General features: G+C 39.7%; 1 protein-coding gene across 1 annotated transcript; it reads right to left on the reverse strand.

Annotated features, from left to right (window-relative positions):
• Nucleotides 1-398: 398 nt before the first annotated feature.
• Nucleotides 399-24,581, reverse strand: dnah1 (dynein, axonemal, heavy chain 1). Its single transcript, XM_072452300.1, is given in 75 exon segments — nucleotides 399-624; nucleotides 960-1,194; nucleotides 1,337-1,543; nucleotides 1,866-2,010; nucleotides 2,325-2,455; nucleotides 2,556-2,726; nucleotides 3,060-3,236; nucleotides 3,363-3,542; nucleotides 3,761-3,931; nucleotides 4,018-4,149; nucleotides 5,009-5,167; nucleotides 5,239-5,383; nucleotides 5,457-5,653; nucleotides 5,738-5,889; nucleotides 5,964-6,159; nucleotides 6,233-6,458; nucleotides 6,548-6,708; nucleotides 6,832-6,981; nucleotides 7,060-7,179; nucleotides 7,464-7,589; nucleotides 7,659-7,790; nucleotides 8,002-8,193; nucleotides 8,291-8,458; nucleotides 8,552-8,743; nucleotides 8,812-8,997; nucleotides 9,099-9,209; nucleotides 9,296-9,487; nucleotides 9,568-9,739; nucleotides 9,850-10,058; nucleotides 10,130-10,265; nucleotides 10,660-10,856; nucleotides 11,232-11,462; nucleotides 11,545-11,717; nucleotides 12,237-12,410; nucleotides 12,497-12,654; nucleotides 12,734-12,894; nucleotides 12,966-13,106; nucleotides 13,177-13,302; nucleotides 13,379-13,537; nucleotides 13,626-13,745; nucleotides 13,975-14,169; nucleotides 14,237-14,414; nucleotides 14,486-14,640; nucleotides 14,712-14,803; nucleotides 14,876-15,062; nucleotides 15,136-15,222; nucleotides 15,310-15,459; nucleotides 15,537-15,650; nucleotides 15,716-15,821; nucleotides 15,913-16,101; nucleotides 16,174-16,287; nucleotides 16,443-16,606; nucleotides 16,672-16,812; nucleotides 16,887-17,066; nucleotides 17,152-17,257; nucleotides 17,372-17,493; nucleotides 17,588-17,752; nucleotides 17,836-18,048; nucleotides 18,187-18,440; nucleotides 18,515-18,713; nucleotides 18,919-19,074; nucleotides 19,217-19,358; nucleotides 19,441-19,523; nucleotides 19,628-19,747; nucleotides 19,864-20,089; nucleotides 20,164-20,357; nucleotides 20,576-20,726; nucleotides 20,861-21,159; nucleotides 21,254-21,466; nucleotides 21,550-21,693; nucleotides 21,732-22,033; nucleotides 22,350-22,476; nucleotides 22,544-22,664; nucleotides 22,931-23,075; nucleotides 24,572-24,581. Coding segments are annotated over 75 exon segments (12,177 nt in total). The 3' UTR covers nucleotides 399-502.
• Nucleotides 24,582-24,971: the final 390 nt, after the last annotated feature.

Below are 24,971 nucleotides of genomic sequence, written 5' to 3' on the forward strand. Positions count from 1 at the left end.
TTCTCCGTCCTTGTCTTGTACGGAAAAGGAACATCATTTTCTAGTTAATAAAGATGTTATAAAATACTTTTTATTTTCCTTCATCAAAATGCACACAATCTAGTTTGGACCTCTGTTCTAAGAATGTCGATGGGTTACTTACTATTAACACATCCAGTTTTTATTAATACACAAGTTTACCACTGGGCCATAGAGACCTATTCCTAAACATCAATGAGACGAACGTAAAATCACAGGTTTATTTAATGCAGAAAGTAGAAAAATATACAGTTGTAGTCATCTGAACATTGTTTTTTAGAAAAACAGGATGTTTCGACTCTCAATGAAACTGTGAACAGCCCTCATCGGGAGGCTCCGCCCAGTGGGCAGGGCCAAATCAGAGTAGAATAAATATCTGACTCGATCTACAGATTGAGAATGATTCTTGGATGAGAGTTGAAGGGTCTTGTTTTTCTACAAATCTGTGTCCAGAACGAGGGGTTACACGACTTTGAGAAAGTATTCAGTAATTTAAAGCACAGACGAGGGCAACTCCTTGTTTGATCCAGTGCCTCTGACTCTGGTCAGTGGGCAGCTCCACAGCCATCACATAGTTGGTAGAATGTCCCGTTGTCGACAGAGTTCCTGAGGAAAATACAGAGAAAAAGTAAGGAAACAAGACTGGAAATATTTGCGCATATTTTCTTCTTGAGCCCTGCATTGAATCATGAGGTGTTCAGGATGGAAAATACAGAGCTGCACTTTGAGGAGCTTAGTGTAACTGGACACTGACTGAAGTCTATTTTGAGTGAGTTATAAAACCACCACAGAAGATATGCACAAACACACAAAGTGAGCACAGCCCGCACCAAGTCTTCAAACACCGTGGAAAACGATCAGGGTAATCTACAATTTTGTCCTGCTTTATCTTTGCTGGCTCACTAAAAGTTCAACATGCATTTTTGTGATCTTGTACACACCAGCTCGAGTGAGGGTCTTGTAGATGGGGCACAAGTAGATGCCTGAGGTTGGTGGATTACGATTGGGCATTGGAATTAGTCTCATAACAGCCATTTCAGTGTAAAGCTCTTTGGGCCTGGACTGTGCGAGCCGACCTTCCTCATTATCCCAGCGAGCCCCTTCCACGAATAGTCCGTGGATATAGCAGCCTGTGTCTGGCTTCTCTTTTATCTCTGACACAGATTCACGTACTACCTAAGGGACAAGACATTACAAAAGGGGACAAAAGGTGTTATTGTATAGGTAAATAAAATGAATGAATGAATGAATGAATGCAAACACAATGCTTAATATGTGTTTCAGCTTTTTGGAGATTATATTAATGAATGGTCTTCACCTGAAAATCAAATCCAATTGTGTCAATGGAGGTCCTCGAACGCCGGGCGTAATTCTGGAGGGATCCAGTGAGAAACGCTTGAGGGAAAAAGAATCCACTAATCCAGAAAACAGGGGGAATGCCACTGGAGATCCACCTCTGCAGGAAACTGGTCCTTTGAAGCAGGTCTGTCACCCACGAGGCCAGAGGTTTCAGAGAGGGGTAAGCCTAAAGAGTAATATATGGACCATGAAGCAAACTCAAATCAACTCAAAAACGTAATTGTAATTTTCAGAGCGGCGAAATCTAGACACCAAGCCAGCTGTAAATGTCCACACAGTCAGTTAAATTGACATAAACATATAAGGTATCCATCTACGTTTAGATTCAGTTCTCTGGAGGAACTAGAGGTGGACATTAGATACAACCTGGTACATCCAAGGTTTCACACCAACAATGTAAAAACAACATGAGATTAGTAAGTATTCATACAGTTTTACATAGAATTCCCCCCCCACAGATTCATTTTGATATTAATGATGACTCTTACCTTGGCCTTCCACATTTCAGGCACCATGTTGTTGAAGAGGCTGTTGGCCATAAGCTCCAGTTCAGAAGACATCACCACTAAACCCTTCAGGGCCTTCACTATATCTCTGAGGCTGCTCGAGATGACTTCCAGCAGTTTGTTATATCTGAAAGGGTAAATCATGAAGCATTAATGATGGTCTAGAGTCTCCACCTGCCATTCCCAAAGCCTTAGACGTCACAGCCGCCCAGGTCAGTCTGATGATTCCACAGTGCCCTCCAATAATAATTCATGCTGTATTCTAAAAAAAACATTTCATGGTTTCCTCTTGGATTAAACAAAAACACATTTCTATTAAGTACATTTCAAATTCAACTTCATTTATTTGATTCGCATGTTCTGTGGACAACCTTTGGGGGGGTTTGTTGATTTGTTTGTACAAATAATGGTGTTAAATAAGAATGTCACAAGGATATTTACCTAATGACTTCCTGGATGAGCACCGTGTTCATGGACTCTTCATACAGGACCGGATACTTGGCCATGACCTCTTCTAAACTGAAGGCCTGAGGGATCTTTTCTACAATTCCAGCCACAATGTCCTCCACAATCTGCGTAACACAGAAGATAAACACACACAGAGCTGAGCCATGATAACAATATTCAAATGTCGATGTTCCTCCATCTTGTTTTGCAGTCGTTCTCCTGTACCTCTTCGAGGGTTTTGCCCAGGGCAGACGAAGCTCGAGGCTGGAGCTGAACAACTATCCCCAAAAGGGTAAAGGTTTCATTTTGGGCAAAGCTGATGTTGGCATTGTCATGGAGACCAAATATCTCAGGACTGTCGTTGATCGGCAACTTGCTGATGTATGCCAAGTATCCCTGTGTGTGATTAGAAAGCACATTTTACATATGGATAATGCTGTTTCAAAACAATGATTTTAACACCACTACGATAACATTTAGAGAAAAATGATTGCGTTTTTTGGGGTATTTAGTATTACACTGTGACTATGAGTGTGTTTTTGGAAACCGCTCTTATGATTGACAGCATACAACATAACACAACTGCACTACACACTTGCACATTACATTGGCACTAAGAATGAACTCACAGAATCCCTTCCTTTTTGGAGAAAGGCAGCAGGGGCAGAAAACATTATTCTAGTGCATCACAAAAAAGGATTTTGACGTGGCATTTAACATCCTAACTACCTTAAGATCCAGACTTGGGTCGATCTGTCGATACATTCCAGAAGGAGAGTAGAGATGATCAGGCTCAAGCACAGCAGGACAGTAGTAATCCTCCAGTATACCGAGCAGACAGCGCCGGTCCCAGTCATCCGTCACCCTGCCACCATAATTGATCTCTCCAGCAGTGTACTTCAAGACCTAAACTCATAGATAAATGCAGAGGAGCTCATGGACATTAGAGCCTTATACATTCTGTCCTAAAATGCCACTACTAAATACTTTTACAATTACATTAAAATACCAAGGATGGCATCTGTTTCTCACCTTGTAAGGAACATCCTGATACTCATCCAGAAACATTTTTAGTTGGCTAATGCAAATATTCAAGTCTCCATCTGTGAACTCATAGGGAATATTGAATCCCAATGCACCAAACTTTCTTCTCTCCAATGCAATCCCGTGAAACAAAGACAGCGAGAGGAGCAGAGGCTTGAAGAAACCAATCTGGAAGAAACAAGGTGTAGAAGACCGAATCAAGACACTTTGACTCAGTTACATGGAATTACTAAAAAGATCCAGTATTACAAAGTATTAAATTTTTTTATAATATGATTTTGTTATTTACTTCTGTACCTACTTTGTACAGAAGTTACAACATTTGAATTTCCCCATTGTGGGACAAATAAAGGCTTATCTTATCTTATCTTGAAACTTGGTCTGACCTTTGTAGAGGAGTTGACAAAGTCATTGGTGAGTTTTAGAAAAGTTCTCTGAAGGTTGGCTTTGATTCCCTTCGGGGGCTCGATGGTCATCTTGGATCCATTTTGGAGAATAGAGGCAGGAAACTTGTTGCTGGGGAGACTTGTTAGCCACAAACGGAAGTCATTGTGCACCTGTTTAAAATGACACAAAGTTTTGTCCTTTAGATGAAAGTGCTTAGTACAGGTGCGGGTTAGTGTCGGCGTGTTTATAGACTGACCTTTCCGGGGTCGATATGTTCAATCAGCCTCTCTAGTGAGGGCATCCAGCTGGGAGCCAGGTGACAGTTCTGGAAGAAGACCCAATGCCCCTTCTTCATAGCAGCACGCATCATTATCTCAGCCCAGGGACCCTGCAAACGACACAGACCACATAAACACCCCATGCAGAAATAACAGAGAAGACACACATTATACTTTACTATACACATTTCATGAACACAACACAAACGCAAGAGGAGATCAGGGAGATAAGTGTTACAGTCTCGAAAAGTGTCATTGTCTGTTAGACCTTTGTACATGGTGTGACAAATAAAACATAGCAGTGCTTAAAGTCTGACCCTGTAAAACAGATGTAATAAACACATGCTGCTTTAAAAATATTAAGTGTAGTGTAATTAGTGTAAAAAAAAAATACATGCTAATGACTATAATAATTAAAGTCTATATGACACTTTCTCCTGTTTTTCTAATTATGAGTAGTGCTGATATGGAATGCCTATGTCAGCAATAAGTATGCCACGTGTCATAGAAAACACACAATTTACACTTAACTGCTAACATTTTCTGACAGTTTAAACAATTATTCAACTAAAGAAAAGGTGTTATATATTACTGTACAAATTATAACTACTGTGTAATTTATATGGATTTTGGCTCATGTTTTGAGTATGGTTGCTAGGTAATAGTTGTAAAATCACCTCCGCCCAAGAATAAACTCTACACGAAAATGTCAAACTGGGGACAAATAGGGCAAAATGTTTAACAAAATCTTAAATATAATCTTGTTCACTAAAGTTTAGTGAAACGTGTGGTCTAACCTGTCATATAGACTTTAAATAATGCCTTGGTCATGTAAAGTTTAACATTTATCAATGTTTTTGCCAAAAAAGTAAGGCTCTGAAAATATTTTGCACAAGTTTATGTGCAAAGTTATTTTTAATCTGTTGAAGCTCCTAGATATGTGTAAAATCCCATGAGGGTTCGTGAGACCTGGCCTTGTCCCAGAGAGATAGCGCTCATCTTCTTGGAGAACTGCATGGAATCAGCAAACTTGTACAGGTCTGCTGCAGGGTCGGTCCCAGGGGACAGGATAAAGATGAGAGGAGTAATGTGGGTGGCCCCTTTGAAGACCTCAGATAAATCCGATGTCTAAAGGAGAAAATACATTTTACAATCAGAAAGGTTTTATTGTTCCATTTGTTTTTAGTTAGTTCTTGTACCTGGGGTTCTATGAATCGCTGACCCAGTTTAGCTGCCACAAAGTCCTGCAGGCCCTGAACAAGACAATCTGCCCTCAGACAGCGCAACACCAAGAGCTTCTGAAATGAGTCTAAGTTTGTGTCCCATTCCCCGGGTAATGGCTCCCTGTTGGTCAGAAAATGTAGATGCTCAATGGCTCCTTACATTATATACAGGTGCTTTGTACAAGCTGTGTTACCTGTGTGGTTTGTTACTGTCAAAAATCATTTTAAATCCTTGAAGGTGTTGAGGAAAACCCTCTGCCAGATTGTTGAAGTTCTCTAGATTACTCAGGCTCAAGATGTCCTGCCAGGTCCGCCCTGATAACCAACTCACTGCAGGGTTTTGAAGCTTTTTTATTGGCATGCCTCCAGATAAAAGATATTGCCATTCACGCTGTCAAAGTAGGAAAATAAAAGTATCGAAAATGTGCTGGAACTATATAATCTTCCTGGATAGATCTGTAGAAGAGACACTCACCATTTCAATTTGTTTCCTGTCCATCAGGATGCGTGCACACAGAAGGAAGGCAAACATAAGTTTGTGCTTCTCAAACAAGCTGCGACATACATTGGTGTACAAGCTGAATGTGAAATATTCATTTATGTTGACAATTCTTTGCTCTATAGTGTCTGAAAACAAAACAAAACAAGTCATAGCTTAATTTGCTTAATTTTCACAAGCCGGACTCAAGTAAAATTTCTACCTGCTTTCTCAGAGTTTTCAATGGCCAACACAAAGATACCAAGGAACCACTCCAAAGAATATTGATACATTGGATCCACGCCTGAGAGGTCAGAGACACAGAAGAACAGGATCTGGGTCCGCACTGCCACAGGAACATACTCCTGACGTGTTGTATCAATTTCACGTTCAGTTTTTTCTGCAGCTGTCACTTTGGCCTTTCAAGAAATATTTTAGTAAATAATAAAGCTTTATTATGATACGATATATAATTTTGTTATTTCGTCTGACCTTGATTTCACCCGCTTTGATTTTGGAAGCTGCCAAAACTTGAATAAGTTCCTCATTATCCACTGGGTTTCCTTCTGTAGAGCTGAGTCGCAGCAGAATCTCATCCTCAATATCTTTCAGCTCCTGCTTCATTTGAGCGTTACTAATAATTAGCTGATTTTTGGCTTCTTCTAAGTCTGCACACTCTTTAGCAACAACTTGGCCAAGCAATTGGTCCTGAAGTCCACTGGTCAGAGGAAAAACATAACGCACTTCAGATATGAATTGAGTAACTTAAACAGTGTTTTCTTTGTTTTGGGGTATAGTAAAACCTACCTTGGAGATAAGGTGAAATTGATCAGTGTGACTTTGGTGGATACTTCTGGTGAGTAGTGTGGGTTTGGGAGCTTGGTGGTGATATACATCTTGAAGTTTTCATGATATGGGATTACTGAATCACCGAGCTTGAGCATTGTGCTGCCTGACTGTTTAAAGGTCTGCATACAAATACAGTGGGAGAGGGCACAACTTAGAGATGTATAACTATCATGGCAGGATACAGACATTTCTGATCATCAACAACATTATCTTATTAATAAATGCTGATTATGGTTGTATACCTGCTGTAACAAAACAGGTTCCAAAGCAGGATCAAGTTCCTCCCCCACGTTCTCCAAGAGGGCGGGTTTGCCAAAACGTATCGCATTCTCCAGACTGCGCAGGAAGTCACTGTCACTAAGCTTCAAAACCTCAAGTCCATTTTCTCGTTCCTGGGTGAAATAAAAGAAATAGGGTGTGCAAAGGTTCAAATTTGTTAGGACATGCCTACAATTTACATATACACTCACCATGCTTTTAATCCACTTATTGGCTTGTCCTTGAGGATCAATGAAAAGAGCCCAGCGCAAAGAATACTGGGAAATCACACCATTCTCTGCTGAAAGATTATCCTTTGGCAATCCTGAAATCTGAGTTTAGCATAAAAGTAGTACAGAAATTTAGTACTATGTTTCTATTATTATTATTATTATTATTATTATTATTATTATTATTATTATTATTATTATTACACACACTTTAAAACTGAAACTATGATATTTTGTTAAGAATTTTCACTAAATAGATTGAATACATGAAACGAGACAGAACCACCGCCCTGAGTGTCCACTCAGCTGTCTTCCTCATTCAATTTCATTCAATAAACTCATTCATTGCATTTTATTGTTGTCATGGCCCTTGCTAATGTACTGACCTGCCAAGAGCGAATCTTCACTGGATCTCCGAGTGTGTTGATCAAGTTGGGTTCGTCAGTGTGGGGAACATTTAATTGTTTGAAATATTGAAGCCACTCCTGAGCCATAGCCGCCCTATACTCCCCCTAAATAACGCCACATCGTCATTAAAAGAATTCTGACAATGATAAATGCAAACTCGAGTCATCGCTTACAGTAAAGGGTCCTAAATATGCTACATATCCAGCAGACAGAAGCACATCTCCTGTCACATTATTGACCATGTATTCCAAATGTTGAACAGTTTGCTTCCAGCGCACCTTCTCATCAGCAAGTCCTCCTGTGAGCTGAAAACAAGAAAGACAAATAAGACATGGAGATTGGCAGTTCACATTATCGTATTATTAGTGGAAATGCTAAACAAGGTCAATGAGATGGAAAAGAACACATACATGCAGACATGCCATGGCACAGAATCACAGCACTTTGAAGATCTAATATTTATACATATTTACTCTTTACACTTTGAATTATACTAATGTTCTTGCTTTTCCTTACCTTATTTGCACGAACTTGTCGTTTCTCACACAGGTCATACTGATATTCCAGTTCATTTTTCCTTGCTATACAAGCATCATACTTGGCCTGTAAAGCGGCAATTCCACCCTCAACGGCTGCCAGCTTTGCTTTGGAATCATCTAACATTTTTTGAGTCTCGGCTAAGTCAGCGCTGGCCTCCTTAAGAGCTTGCTGTACAAAATGGCACAGAATTATCAAAACATGTTATTTCCGATGAGAGAAAATTGTATTTCAGGGAATATTATGATATATATATATTTTTTTTTACCCTTTTAGGCTCAACTGCCTTTGCCACAAAATGATACATATGCATGGCCCTCGCCCACTGGCAAATGGACGTACAGGCTTTGGACACTTTGGCAATAGCAGCTGGTTGAAATTCCTCATTGTCAATGTAGGGCTGGATCATCTGGATCGCACTCTCTGGAATGTTGTCCTGTGAACATTTGAAAACATGCAAAAACAGTACTGAAGCTACTGGGCTAATGGGAATTAAGAAAATAAAGCAAACATTTTACATCATTTCTACCTTATCGTAGGTGAACAGGCTCTCCAAAAATTTACCGGGGTCTTTCAGCAGACCCTTCCCTTGTTCCCAGTAGTCATCCACTTTAGTGCCCGGCTTCTCTCCAGCCACCTTCTTGGGTTTAATGCCCTTCATAATACACACTGCATCCATAACTAGCTTCACACCGGGAGGAGGTCGCTGCATCGCTCGCACCTATCAAACACAAACATGTTTCATAAATTACAATAACAAAATGAAGAAATCTGAATAAAAAGTCTTACCTCAGTAACATCATTTTTGTTGAGCGACTTTAGGCTTGCGAGTGCAGCATCCAGTGCTGGCAAGGCCTCATCCAAGTCTCTCTGGGCATCAGTTGCAATCGTCTCTGCTATTTGCGCTTTCTCCTTGGCTTTAGTTTCATCTTCTTGTACTGATTTACGTGTTTCCTCTGCAACTACTGTGTCTTTCTAAAAATAATAGATTGAACATGCAATAATTATACACAACCAATTATCAATTTACAAAACTGACATAAACATAGTTTAAAGTATTGTACTTATTTCCATACTTGTATTGTCTCCATGGTGACCTCAGTGTCCCGAGCAGCCTCCTCCAAACTTGGCCTCATTTGCACCAGCTCTTCCTGCATCTTACTCACATCGTCTGCTGTGCTAAGAAGCTACAATTGAGATAGTGAGTTAATATAGCCTACCAAATAATAAATCCTGAATGTATAACAGTATATTTAAAATACTAGCAGCTTGCCTTGTCCAGACCAGTCTTCATGCGCTCTCGTGCACTACATAGCTCATTCTTTTTACGTGAAGTGAGTTTTGAGAAAATATTGAGCAATTCCAAATAGCTTTTGGGTGTTACATAGTTGTATCGTGAAAGCTCCGTCTTGAATTGAATACACTTCTTAGCTACCATTTGGTGGATCTTCACACACATCAGAGTCTGGTTATAAAAGGTATAAAACAAGTCATTACAAGATTCACTGACAGCATAATGTCAAATGTAACTTCAAGCCATTTTACCAGTCCTCTAATGGCTTCATTACTGGCTTCTAATTCGGGCATCTCATTCAGAAATGATGAAGCTACAGCTTGAAGCGCCTCCTCCGGCCAGGCGTTGAACCAGTCAATAGTGCAACAGGTGACCAGCGAAGGGAACTGCCTCAGACGTGCACGAAATACCTCCCCTATAGGACTGAAATCAAGACAAAAATACTGCAGGATATGTATACCGTTGAAGCTTGGATTTAATGGAACTGCAATGAGACAGTTTGCTTATGGAGGATTGTTTTTGTCACTGCTTACCTCATGCACAGAACTGTATGAACGTTGCTCCGGACCTTCTTGAGGTACGCAGCCATAAGATTGGACTTAGTTGGCAGCTGACCCAGCTCCTGAACTACCGGCTTCATTGCTGTAAGTATCCGTTCCTCCTCATCAGACGCATAGAGATTGGGAACATCCCCAGAGTTTAAGATGCCATTAATATCTTCCAGGAAAGACTCACTTTTTATCTAAAAATGTAAACTATGTTTTAATATTAGGCATATTTTTTTATTTATAAGTACCATCATTTGACACTCACCTGTGTATCTACAAAGAGGAAAGTGATCGACAGATTTTGAAGGCCTGCCTTCAGCATAATACCCTTCAGGTCTTCTCTCCATTCTGATTGTCCATAGTTTTTGGCCAGTTCAATCTGAAAACACTCATAGTCTGACCTGATAACGAGAAAGAAAACATCAGCCAAAGAAAACTCAGTGTGAGCCCATGACATCTCAGGCTGCCAACTCCTCTAGAGCCAATGATTAACAGCAACAACAAAACATTGCTGCCAGCTGTTGTACAACGTAAGCTTATTGCTATTTATATGAATAAATAGTATATTCATGTAAAGAATAGGAGTTTAAAGGTTCTTCCTGTGTCAGCGTCCGTTTCTCTTACATGCTTGTGTCTTCTGCCACAAATGTAAATAAAAGAATCTGAAGCAATTTAAGAAAGCCAGATGCCTTTCTTTAGCCTTTTTAATTTAACCTATATATTTGCCAATGGTTTAATGGTAAGTAACAGTAAATTATTTAAGAAAATAATTTTAGAACTTAGGTAATGACTTACAAGTATGAGGCTAGTCTGGTCAAGGACTGGCGACCGCTGCCACCTACACCCAGCAAAAGGGCATTGCCTAAAGGCTGGCGCAGGATACGGCTGAGGCGGCACACATGTTCTATAGCATCCATGAAAAGCACTAGTTTCATTTTTGTTTTACTGCTTTGATTATAGTCGTCCATGTACTCCTCCATCACCTTTACTAACTGAAACATAAAACAACATTAAAAAGTACATTTTAGATACATCTTTGTAGTACATTTTAGATACATCTTTTAGGATTGGGAATCATTTTACAACTATTGGTACTTTTTGTTATTGCTATAAAATAATCTTGTCTTACTGTCATTCAGAACCACCAAAATCAAATGTTAACTGGTCAAACAGGTATGACGAGTTTAAGTTCAAGTTTAATGTATCCTTTTCTATGATGTACACTTAAATTAAATGGTAAATTTGATGTAAACTAAAAATAATTGAAGGAAAGTATATCAAATTCAAACATGTACAGTATTTTGAACATTCTCCAAACTGAGAAATCAAATAATACCCAAAGAGACCTGCTTTTCTTAAATACCCACCGTGTCCTTGTTGTCGATTAGGGCATACACTTTAGGGTCAGCTCCAGGAATCATGAAGTCTCCAAATAAAAGTGGCTGACATGTCAAGACTTCTTCACATTTGCATCCAAAAGCCTGAATGCAATCTTTTAGGAGTGTGTTAAACCACTCTCTGTCCTCAACACAGATGAGGCGGTCCTGAAAAATCCGGCAGCTTTCATGGTACCACAACTGAAGCAACTGCGATTTCCCCTACAATGCACAAAAATAGCATCTTAACTACACAAAACCACAACAACAATGACTGCATATTACGTGTATATTTTGTCACTACGTCAACAGTCTCAGCCTTAGCCATGAGTATGCCCTGGAAAACTTTGGACAGGTCTCTGAGGTTGAACGTGTAATGAGACTTGGCTGGAGTTGGAAGAAGCTGAGAAGTTATCGTAGAGTAGACTTGAATAGTGGCATCAACAAGAGCCTTGTTCAGTGATTGGATAGATGGCACTGAAGAAAACGGTTAAAACATGTTAAAACATTTACGGAACATGCATGGAATAAATTATAAATTGACAATATTCCATAATTGCTATACTGCACTATTTTCTCAGTGTTAGATATAGCGAGAATAACACTGAAACAAGACAAAGTTCCTCAAAAAGTCTGAGCTCCAGACCACATGCTTTTACTAAGAAGCCCAACCATATTATTATCAAGAACTGCTCGAACCTAAAAGATTTTTCAAGGCAGGACTAAAAGACACAGGGTGAACCAATGGCTAGTATAATACTTGTGAGTAGTTTTTACCATATGATCAATCCAATGACGATGCCAATTTGGGTTAGTTTGGATTTCAGAAGAAATTCAGATACAAATGCCTTAATCATTCGCTGGCCTCTAATAGGCCTTTTCCACCAAACTGGCTCTGGTGTCTGTTCTGCGTAATGCTAATTTCAGATTAGATTCTACTATTTCCACTCAAACAAGCTAGCTCCTGACACGTAACAGTGTAAAGGTCATCTTTACCCATCCAGCTGCCAAGAATGGTGGTGAAAATGTGCGTCTTGCTGGCGTCATCCATTTCAGTAAAAGACAAGTAGTTGAAGTGCCGAGAGAATCGTGATGTGATGGGATTTCGTCCTCCGCCAGGAGGCCCCATGGCACAGGCAAAATTGATATCTACCAAGTATCTAAACATGCCTGTAAAAGAGTTGCAGTTCAAATAATGTAAAAGGTGAATCATTCATTTGGTAATAATGTCAGCATGTAAAACATATGCATGGTACCTATCTGCTTCCTGTCATACCAGCCCCCATGGTCTATCCACTGTCGGAGAAGCTCAATAGGAGGTTGAGCACCATACGTTTCTAACATTGGCATGTTTAGGTCATCAATGAAGAAGATGAAATATTTTCCCTTTGGAGGCCCAAACACTTTTTTCCCCCTGACACACAAACACATAAATACTCTGCATACAATATACTATTGTGCCTGTATTAAACTAGAAATATATTGTCACAAACCTTTTATCAAGTTTATTGTCAATGTAATCTTGAGTCTGGTTTGCTGTAGTACGAGCTGAGAACATGAGAAAGTGAGTGATGAAGTCTGTGGACATGTTTTTGAGAAGTTTATCTGACATGGTGAGGGTCTTCCCAGTTCCAGTTGGGCCAATACACAGAACCTAGTAAACATTCAAACCCTGATTATTATAGATCATGAATGAAGAGGTTTTGATTAGAAAATAACACTTACAGGTTTCTTATTATTCAATAGCATGTCGAGCAGAAACGTCATTCTCACTGTGTCAGGAGTGGGAACAATAATGTCTGCAAACTTGGTTTCTGCTGTAATGACAACATTTGGTGTATCTTTCATCCAGCTCATCCACTGCACCTAGACAAAATGAAAAGATTAAGTAATAACATTGTCTCCACATATAACAACATTTCAAAAACAATTTTACTTTGCTCTTCTTTGGATGCTCATCATCTTCATCATCATCGTCACCACCACCCTCAAAGTTACTTATTCCACCATCATTGAGCTTGTAGTCATAAACCATACCCTCAGCTGGAAAACATAGCTCAATCTGGAAGAAAAATATGAACATCATGAGCATATTACATATCTATTACACATAATATTTTGCATAAATCATCTCTTACCCTCTCTGCAGTCATTTTCTCTCTGAGCCACGTGCTGAAGCGCTGACAGCTGGCTGCGTCTCCTGTGGCTCCAACACTCCACACCAGAGAGAAGAAAAACCAGGGCTCTATCACTTCTTTTAGGCGCTCCAATTTATGCTGAGGTGGTTGTCTGTCAGTCTTTTACAATAACACATTAACACGTTAAGTAGTTTGTAGGTGCGACAACATGACAAATAATGAAAAGGTCAGAGGTAAATCAGCTTACCTCTTCAGGATTGAAAGGGTCAAAAAAGCAGTCCATTAGTTTAAGAAGACTACATGTTAAGTTGCTGTCAAGGGATGTGATCACTTCTTTAACGTTCCCACGAACAAAACCGATAGCGTCCTGCTCAAAGAAACACGACATTAATACTAGAAATGATCACAAATGCAAGGTCAATGATCTTAGTTGGCTTGTCGGCTTGGCTTTTGCTTTGATTTTTAATACTGACCAGTGACATGTGTGGTGGGATTATTATTCAGCGTAACATGTATGATGCTTCAAACAATAACTTATATCTAACCACATTCATTAAATACTAGCCATTATATAAATAGCGTTTGGTAAATTTCACCTCGAGGAACCTGGAGAAGAGGGAAGTAAGCTGGTCTGTGTACGGTTTTAAAAATTCAGGGATCTGCTTCAGCCAGCATTCTGTAAAAGGGGTGAGGCCCAGAATACTAGGCTCCAGATAAACCATACCACAGCGGGACACTGTAGCCGGGGAAGCCACAGCCAAGTCCTGCACCTCAAACATCATAGTCATCACCTGTAGAAAGAGTATCGTTTAGCAATTCTTGTAAAATGATGCACAAAACAGCTGTGTTTGTCCTTACATCTGTGAGCTTGATGATCTCTCCTGAGCTTAGACACAGTTTCTTGTTGTCATCCAGCACTGTGTTCATGTTCTCAATCCACACAGCATCCACAGGACCATCAAACATGTACCACTTTTTCTCAAGGTCCATGGACGATGCCCCTCCACGAACAAGAGCTGAAAGGATTCCATCGGTCCTAAAAGTCAAGACAGATCAACGTACTTTGTCCGAAATGTGTTTGGGGGTCATTCACTGCGGAGAACCTACCATTCTTGTGTGAGCAAGTCGTACTCCCCATACAGCTGTCCCATGGTGATAGACTTGGGATTGAGAACATATGTCCAAACAGTTTCGTACTCTCCACCACTCACTGAAGCCTGGCCTTTTAGAGCTGTTATGGCAGCGCCCAGTACCTCGTAACACTAACAAATCAACCAATGACACGTTGCACGCCAAATCATTATAATTGAGTTTAAACTGATGCAACACTTACCTTGGTTTTACCTGATCCCGAAGGCCCCACAAGCATAAGGCCATGTCTCACCACTGTGGTTTCATAAAGCTGAATACATTTATGAATGAACCCTGCAAACAAAGGCTTTTAGTACTTTTTTCACACCTAAATGATGACCTTTTTTTCTTTTTGGAAACACAAACCATCAACATCTTTCAAGTTCTTCTCTGCACAAACACTACGCATGGATTGCTCCAATGTTCCATAATTGATCGGCTCCTGTTTTGTCTTGGGGAACAGATCAGACACGATCCCAGTGAAAAGTTTCAAGTCATCTTGGAGAAACTTTGGCACATTGACGTCATTAATGGCCCGCAGACAGATTAACTCCTTCAAAAAAGAGAATGACAACGAGAATGAGAAAGTCATTTGCATCAATCTAAATAGAAGACAAATTGCCTACTTCATTCATTTCGGGATGTTCTCTCTTGAGGTTTCCAGCTGCCGAGATCACAGTTTTTACTGCTCTCATACCAAAGTCATAATGATCCTATAAAGACCCAATCAAATGTTGTAAAAATGAACATTGCAATAATTGATTCGATCAGTGACTTGTCAAAAATGATAAAGCTCCTACCTGTGCACTAAGTTGTTCAGAGGATAGCTTAAAAGTAGATGTGATCTTCTTTGATAGGACTTTGGCATCACTAAAGCCGAACGAGTATAAGGAAATCTCCGCAATCATAGCATAATTAGGCACCATCATAGCCACAGGACGAAAGAGAGCCTAAGAATATATTGTGTGTTTTACAATGATACATTTTATAAGTGTAAAAGTGCTAAAAGAAACGTAATATCACTTACTTTAAGATTGTCAGGCAGCTCTGTGCGGCCGGCATATCCAGGATTCATTGTGATAAACACAGCACAAGATGGAACAAGTGTGATTTCATTCCCTTCAAATTCAAAGCGTTCAACCTGAAAGCAGTTATAACTTCATTAGCTACTTCTGTTTTTATACATGGCAACGAAAATGGCCTTACTCTTTGCTGTTGTGCTTTTTGAATTGTGGTAATTTGTTGTGCCACTACTGAAAGCACTTCAACGTCTATACGGTTAAATTCATCAAAGCATGCCCAAGCTCCAGAGCTACGAGTCAGGAGAGGAAAAACACAAGCGTTATTTAAGGTAATGAAGTGTACTGGGCTTTGTAATATTTTAGTAATGGGCAGTGCTTAACCTGGCGAGTCCTTTAAGGAATTTCCCCATGGCTTTGAAGTCCAGCTGATCTGAACAGTTGAACACCACAGTCTGGATGGCGAGGGCCTTTCCGAGATCTTTGGTGGTCTCAGTCTTTCCTGTGCCGGCTGGACCTGCAGGAGCGCCTCCAAATTTCAGATGGAGGGCTCCTGTTAGGGTCAAGTAGCATCTAGGATAACATCATAGAACAAAGTAAGAATTGGTTTTGTCGCTGAAACGAGTGTGACGTTTTCTCAGTCACCTGTCTGTCAGTGGGGTGATAACCAGCCGACCAGAGTTACCGAGATACTCATATCCATACAAGAACTCTGCATTCACCACACGGATGTACAAGTCATCTTTTGCCCAGTAGTATCTATAGAGAATACAAATACATATATGAGCATGTTTGGTCATTTTCCAACCAAAGGCACAAAGTGGTCAAAAAAGATCTCAGTAGTACTTTATGACAATTACAAGAAGCATAGGAAATACTTACAAAAAGTCTATCAGAAGATTTATTTTGCCTACCTGAGCTGGCTGATCCACTCAAAGTCATTAATATTTGAAACCTTCTGCTGGACCAGTTCAGAGGTAACGTCTTTGGCATGAACTTCTATGACAATGAGGGAAGACAGAACTGCCCTCTGCATTCTGGACAAGTCTCCTCTGACCAGCTGAACTAAGTTATCCAACTATAAAGAGAGATTGACAATGAAGTGCCCTAAGTGCCATTAGAACTGTTACATTATTTACATACCTGTGTTTGAAGCTGCGGATAAAGACGGGTCGCCAAGACTCCGTTCATAATAGCTTCTGAAACCTCGGTAGTCCAGAATACCTGACATCCAGCAATCACAACCTGACCAGGCCATGACAAAACCCACTCCTCCCGAGGTTGCTAAAGTCGCAGGAAGTTGTTTTTTTTAATACTAACCATACACCGACAACAGTAAAATGACTGCTGGGACAAACCTCAGAGTAGACGTTTAATGATCGGTCAATATTATCCCTTAGTGTAGCCTTCATTGACTTCTCCACATTTCTGAGCCAGTACTCCACGTCCCCAGTGGGCCGCACAGGCTGGAAAAGCTTCACTTCCTCCCCTTCTCCGGAGTACATGTCAGTGATTTCTAAGTCAGGTTGAAATTTGAGCTGAGGGGAAAAAACATGATCTTTTTAATATTTTTGTTGTTGTAAAAGTCTTATTAAAATTAAAATGTTTCTTAAAATGTCGAACCCGTGCAATGTTCTCAAAGCATTTGCGTAAATGTGGCTGAACAGCTGTGGGATCTTTGGTCTGAGACAAAATTTCAAGCAACTCATCATCTGATAGAAAGTAAAACCTGAAAACAAAAAAGTTAAAAAATAATACAATATTATGTGGAACAATTGGGCACAGGATTCACTTTGAACATCCAAAAGGAGACAATATAAAATAAAGATGAAAAGTCTGGCACCTTGGGAAGGCACGTCGCTTCATCTCCAAGTACTCAATGAGACCTTTCTGTACTTGTTCTAAGAGTGAGTTGGCCTTCTTCAGAGTCGACAGCAAACGGACATCTGGACACAACTCAATTATCTACAAAACATACAAGAATTCTGAGCTTATTGTCTGGGAATCAATGTTGTTGCTGTGGTTCATTTTGAATGTGTAAATGAAAATTAGTCAGAACCGTGGGATTATTTTTAGCTTTTTTCATGACTATTGTCCACATTTTTTCCATTTGCTGGTATCGCTGTGCTTCAGCTGGCAGTTGTTGATTAATATCTGGGGAGCTGAAAATGGGCTCAAGGTAAAGCAAAGAACGCTGGCATGTCAGCCACTCCTCAAGCACATCCTACAAAGACCAGAAGAGGGCATTAGCACAAAAAGAAACAGTGGTAACATTGCAGTTAGATATGAAATATGTATTTATTGTACTTGAGTGGTTTTCAGTTTGCTCTCCCAACTGACTATGCGACTTTCAAAGGATTTTTTGAATGGTGAGAACGCCATGCTCTGGGTCATGACAATGTGGTCGTCGAGCAGTTGGGAAGCTTCCTCTGGACTTTTGAGAATGTAGGTATCGGTGTTCTTGTATGGCATCACATCAAACTCTATACCTGACCATTCGTCTTTCATTTTATCAAGTGCCTAAATGAGAAGGAGGAAATGTACCATAATAAAACTGCTGTGATAACTAAAAAGGGCAAAATATAGTGACTGCCTATGTTTGAAGCAATAATACATAAGGCAATATACTGTGATGATTTTGAAAAATACTGTGTATACCTGTTCAATGGAGTATTCTTTCCCTGCCAGCTCAGCCACCTGCTCTATTTCATCTCCATAGTTTTGTAAACCAATTTCCAGACAGTGTGAGAAGGTCATATCGGCTTGGAATTGGACCTTCATGTCAATACTCTCTGAAAGCATCTCCCAATGGCGAATTCTCATTCCAGGATTGTTAAGTCCTTGAATAAGTGGAATGTAAGGCAGGAATTCCTCAATTCTACTCCGAGTTAAAGCTACCACCGTTTGACATCCTGTTGCACAAGAGAAAGGAAAAAATAATGTTCCCATTTATGTGAATTTCACTGACATTCCCTTAATTTCTTACCTGGATTATCTTTGAACCGTTTTGCACATTTGTGCATGATCTTGTTAGCCTCATTGACATTGCGCTCAAGCTGTTCAGAGTCGATTGACGACAGTGGGTCATGGAGCCAGCTCTCGTGCCAGCGGAGCCAGTTAGAGGTAGTTGTCCATAGATCATCATAAGGCTGGAATTCCCCAACTAAATGATGCAGATGATCATACTAGAAGAAACAAGTGCTTATAGTTTAAAGAGAGATACTGTTTTATTTAAAATTGGGGAATTTTCCTGGTGGGACAAAAAGTTAATCAAGTGACTCTTGATGAAGGAAAATAAAAGGGTGACAGAAAATGCTTTGATAGGACTGGTACTCTCAAACCATTTTGCCCAGCAACAGTTTTGCTTGTAAACTTGTAAATTCTGCTTACATTTGTCAAGGGCAGCCCTAACAGACGCTCTCTGCTGTTGTAGGTTTGAGCCATGGCCTGACAGTCCTTGAGCTCGTTCCGTATTCGTTTGACCTTATTGGCCAACTCATGTGCATTGTCCATGTCTGAGACACCCGCAAATCCAGCAACCAGCATCTATATTACAAAACAGAAAATTAGACTTTTCGCTCACGGTTCTGTGGAGTGACACTTGACTATGGTTCAGCAGTTTAGATAACATAGGGTGGGAGAGTGGAAATATCTAATCCCATTGTAAACAAATGTGTGTTTAACATACTTGTAAAGAGTCAAGCTTTGAGGAAAAGCTGTTCTGTTCACTTCGCTGAATTTTGTGAAATTGATCTTCATCCTCTTTTTGCTGTGCAGTTGTTTCTTCCATTTGTTGGGAAATATTTAAAGGCCATCCAATTGCCGCCCACCTATAAGCATATTAAACAGTTTTATAGTCAGTTGCGTGTGTTTTTTTGGGGGGGAAATAAATAATCTCATGATTTTTCTCACTTATTTTTGAAATCATCATCTGATAAAATGTAGAAGAAATCATCCAAGACATCATATTCTGCAAGGGTCTTTTTAAGTCGCTCCTGTTTTAAAGAGATGACCATAAAAGCAAGTCTTAATCCACAAAAGAATGAACAACAACAACAACAACAACAACAACTGTAGTAAATGTTATCCATTCATGTACTTTATAAACTCTTAGCTGTTCTGGAATTTGCTTCATCCACTCTCTTGTTTCAGACAGTTCCTCAATTGTGTTTGGCTTATCACAAAGTTTTCTTTTGATGATGCTGCACTCCTCACAGGCCTGGAAACAGTGCAATACATTAAGTTATCCTCCATGAAATTTCCCCATGTGAGACAATAAAGGAATATCTTATCTTATATATCAGTGGTGGTGGTAGATAAATAAAAGCCACGTACATTGTCAATCTGCTTACGAAGTCTTTGAGCAAGCCGGTCCTGCAACGACTGGACCAACATCTTCCGTTTGTTGCACAATGTGTGGCGAATGGTCTCTACCTGGACAGTGAATGGGCCAATGTTGATAAAGAGTGGAAGAGTTTGTTCAAGTCTCTCTTTCTCTGTCAAATTTCGTTCCACTTCTTTTTTCACGATTTGCGACGTCAGCTCTGTCTGCGTACAATCTCTGAATTCAAAATACAGGAGACGATACGTTAAACATTGAATTATACATGTTAACAATCTCCATCGTGCACTTACTTGAGCAGTGTTTCAATGTCTTGGTTATGCAGTTCCAAGTACTTGTCGTATTCACGTGCATAGGCCCTCAATGGAATGGCTGCCTTGGAAAGAGCCATATGGATCTGCTTTCTTTTCTCTTTTACTTCTGGTTCCCACAAATTCACAGACTCCAGTAAACTATCTTCTCCAAAGAAGAGATTTTCCATCACATACTGCCACATGAAAAAAAAAGAATGAGTTTAATCAAATAAAAGAGCATTCATAGGCGAGTAGATTTTTTCTCATTTGAAGACAGACTGAAAATCACTCTCTAGGCTTTCTTGTTCTCAGGCATAAGAGCTAACACTATACCACTGTGCCATGACATTAAGATATATCATTAAGATACATTTGTTAGATTATGAATGAACTACGAACTAAAACTGTGTACCCTTTCAACTTGTGGTACATTATTTGTCGTCAAAATGCCGCGATCAAACAACTCGACAAGTGACGATGGAAAACTCTCAAGAGGAGTGTTATAATGCACCCCAGTCTGGTCCAGAACCAATTCCACCAGGAACAAGGGTTTTCTCTTTGGCCTATCGAATAAATGAAAAACAAAATCATTAAAATATACTAATATGAAAGGTGTACAGTCTGTTACTTTATACACTGACAAAATAAACGAATGATGAACATAGCTGTACGACAGATTGATCCTCTGCTCGCTCACATGTAACAGCTTGTAACGAGGTCGTCTCCCCAGACCAGATCGTCCGAGCAAGTCAGGATATTATGACAGGAGTCCATAATCCGTTGAGTCAGATTGGCCAGGGAGTTCTGCACGAGATAGCGCAGAGCATCTTGCATCTTGTAGCGCACCACATTCATCAGTTTCCACAGCTTGGATATCTTGTACATTTCCCAAGACGACTGGTTCACGTTGTAAGTGCCTTTCCCGACCTCTAGCAAAGGCGGCCGAATGGCTTTAGTCACTGAGGATATCCACGTCTCTCTAAGATACAAGTTCACCTGTGAATGAAAAAAATAGCAGTGATTCTTATCTTTGTATAATTTTGTATCAGTTGCAAAGTAATTCTCTTCCATTCCGATATTGTCGTCACACCTGAGAGTGAACCTGCGATTGTATGGTTTCAAATTCCTCCAGCCGAAACGGTTTGATCATGGAAATGTTAAACAGCTGCATGTTTGCTGCAACATCGTCACAAAGGTCCCATATTTTCGAGAGCACGAGCAACACCTTTGACTGCGTGAGGAGTGAGCAGCAAGCAATCTTGACACTCGTCTCCTTGTAAGGAAAGGCAGGAGCTGGAAGGCACTCTAAAAACGGATAGACTTTGAAAAAATATTTAAACACATGAGCCCGTAAACTGTCAAACAGATCAACAAACGTGAAAATGCACCTATTTCTGGCACCAGAGGATGTTCTTTCTTTGGAATGATACTTTGTGAAAACTGATGCTCCGATTGGCTCGTCACATTTTTGTCGAACATGATCCGATTCATAGTCCTGCTGTAGTCGAGCTGTATCTCCTCCTCCAGTCGCTTTACGCGGTCGTCCAAACTGAACACATAAAGTCAACGTTACAACACTCGAGCGGTCAATCTCATTATGTGGTGTTTTCCACTTACTTCAATCTAACACCAGGTGTTGAGAGAACAAGCTTTTTTATATCCTGGAGACAGCAGCTATCAAGAGATGGATCCTCTTTCCAAACGGGAATGCAGTCAATAGATAAATGATAAAGAAGAAGAGCTTCTGTGTTGGCCCTTAAATGTTGGGCATTCTTGATGCGCTGCACAAAGACACGCGGATCCTCTGCTTTGAATAACACTCGGATTCTGGGTACCCAGTATCTACCCCCAGTAATGTATGGCTTTTCCCCTGTGCAATCCGGAAAGAAGGAAGGGAATTACATCAGAGGAAAAAGAGGAATCAATAAAAACATATTATATGTATTAATGCATGAAACATACCAGTGCACAGTGTCTGCTTTTGTTGTTCACTGAGGCTAGAGTTTTCACTGAAATCGTTTAGATAGACCATTTCAACAAGGTACAGAGATGTTTCCTTGTTATAAGAAAGAACCCCAACCAAATGCCAGTTGTATTCCTGGGTAGGGGGGCCTGAATCTTTCAATAAAGAGAAAAGTGTTCTTAAATAAATAAGAATGTACATTGGTATTCAAATTATTACCTACCGAAAGACTTTGTGTCTTGGGTTGGCAGGAGGGCTCTGGCTGGAATAGGCTTCCATTCACCGGATCCTTCACCCAGAGAAAGCCAGTCTTCTGGGGTTCGACAGTCAAATTCTTCATTGTCAAATATCTAAGAAAAATGTTAGCAGAATACAGCCAGCACTAGATTCGGCTCATTATTGAAGGTTAAAACTTACCTCCAGTGGGAGGTAGGGTGACGCAGGGGAGACACCTTTACTACTTATAATAACATTTGAGTCAATGCCATTTACTTTCAGAAGATGTTCAAAGTTTAATTCTGAGTATTCCCTTCGGAGCCTGTTTATCAAAACAGATTTTTTAATTAAATGAGACATTACTGTGGATGTATACCATTGAAAGAGAAATATTGCATTCATTGTTTTGGAGTTTTGCTAAACTAGAAGCCCAAATAATGTCAACAATTCCTTTCTGTCGATATCACACAACTCCACTTTTAACGTTCTATATTTCGATTATGGGGAACGTATAAGTGTACATAGGTATGTAGCTAGTATGTATGTTGGATACATACAGTATGTAGTATTATAATGGCCAAGACAAACCTTTCTATCTCTAATTTCCGTGGGATTTTTCCAGAAACAGTTTGATAAGGCAGCTGAACTTTGGGTAAGTCTCCACCACAACAGAAGTACGAGGTCTTGTCTGGCTGGTATTTGCATTTGTCATAGCTCTTCTTTGATTCACTTGCTTTAGACAAACCATGTTCAGAGTTAACAACATTTAAGCGTACAATGTTGACAAGTCACATATCTCAATACTGTTTTGTACCTGTTAGTGCATTGACTGACTGACCCTCATCCTGAAAACAAAAGTATTCATTATCAATAATAGAACAATCACACAATAATAATAATAATGATGATGATGATAATAATAATAATGATGATGATGATAATGATGATAATAATGATGATGATGATGATCATCATAATGACAATAATGATGATAATGATAATAATAATTATGATGATGATGAAGATGAAGATGATGATAATGATAATGACAATAATAATAATAATAATAATAATGATGATGATGATGACATGCTTGAGTTTACCTCAAAGACAATGGGGGATATGATGTCTGAATACAAGCCTTTCTGTTCAAACACAGGATATCTGAACAGCTGATGAAAACATGAAGGGGAAGATGTGGCCTCACGGGAGTAGTTGGAAGGCCCTGGTCTTATTTCCATCTATTGACCAAAAGAAAGGAGGAAGAGTATAATGTTCAGTCAACAAATTAGCTCTAAAGTTAATGGATCTGCAAACTTCACTGTAACCTTAGGATCGTTTGTTTGTTTGTTTGTTTGTTTGCATTTGTCGGATTTAGCTTAACGTTACTACAGCTTGGGATTGTGTGGTGATCCTAAGATGTTTATCCTCATTGAGCGTAGTAAAGCAGTATTTGTTATAGTAGTTCTTTATTATTATTTTTTATTTAACATGTAACACATGCACGTATTTGAGGTCGCGGATTTCTTGTCCTATTTTCGTCATTCAAAGTTCTTTTTGTAGATATTTTGTCTGATTCTGGTGGTGGTGGTGGTGGTTTTAATGGCGGTATTGCTACTGGTATTGCGCAGTTTTTCCGGGTTTCTTTGTCAAAGTTGGTGCGTCGTAACATCATCGCCATGGAAACCGTACACAATACGGCCATGCGTTACGGCTACCTGCCGTTGCACATCATCTACTTAAATAGTAAACGTACAAATAATAAACTCAAAATATTCTGACACTTCACATTGATAGATTTACCAGAAGTGACTCTGGTTTTATATGTGTATTACGGCGTATTTGTTTTCATATCGCTTGTACTCATGTGCGCTAACTTTATCTTTATCTCTATCTGCACGTAGAGTTTTTCATGTCCAATCCTGAGCATAGATCCGTCGTATTTTACCAGTCTTATCTTACCTTAGCTCAAATCGTTCAAGAGTTCAATTCATTTCAAAGTATTTTCACTGTATCGACTGCAGACGTTATTTCAGAGTCCCGTAACTCGCAGACCGTAACCAGTGGGAACGTTCACCGACACATCCGGAACGTTGCTCTTCAAAGTAAACACACCACAAAGGAAAAAACGTTCATTTAAAAAAAAAAAAATAAACTTATATTTTGGTGTTTTATGATGGTTTGTATCAAAGTGTTACACACAAAGTCTGGCGGTAATGTAACACTTACCAGCCGCCATGACCTCTAAGGAATAAAGTCTGGCGGTAATGCAACACTCGGATGTCAACCGCCATAAAACAACAACAACAACAACAACAACATGACCTCATGGGCTTTGTAACACCAAAGCAATGGAAGGAGTACTTTTACGGACTACGACAGAGTCTGAGGACTACGAAACGTCTGAGGAATAAAGTCTGGCGGTAATGCAACACTCGGATGCCAACCGCCATAAAACAACAACAACAACAACAACAACCAAAGAATAAAGTCTGGCGGTAATGCAACAATTGGATGCCAACCGCCTTAAAACAACAACAACAACAACCAAAGACAAAAGAACATTGCTCACACGGAAGCCCTTCAAAGTAAATTATCTTTATTTTAATTAAACACAAATCTAAGACAT

The sequence above is a fragment of the Eucyclogobius newberryi genome, unplaced genomic scaffold, assembly GCF_026437365.1.
Source record: "Eucyclogobius newberryi isolate DKJ021-1_F unplaced genomic scaffold, fEucNew1.0.hap1 SCAF_19, whole genome shotgun sequence".
NCBI classification, from domain to species: domain Eukaryota; kingdom Metazoa; phylum Chordata; class Actinopteri; order Gobiiformes; family Gobiidae; genus Eucyclogobius; species Eucyclogobius newberryi.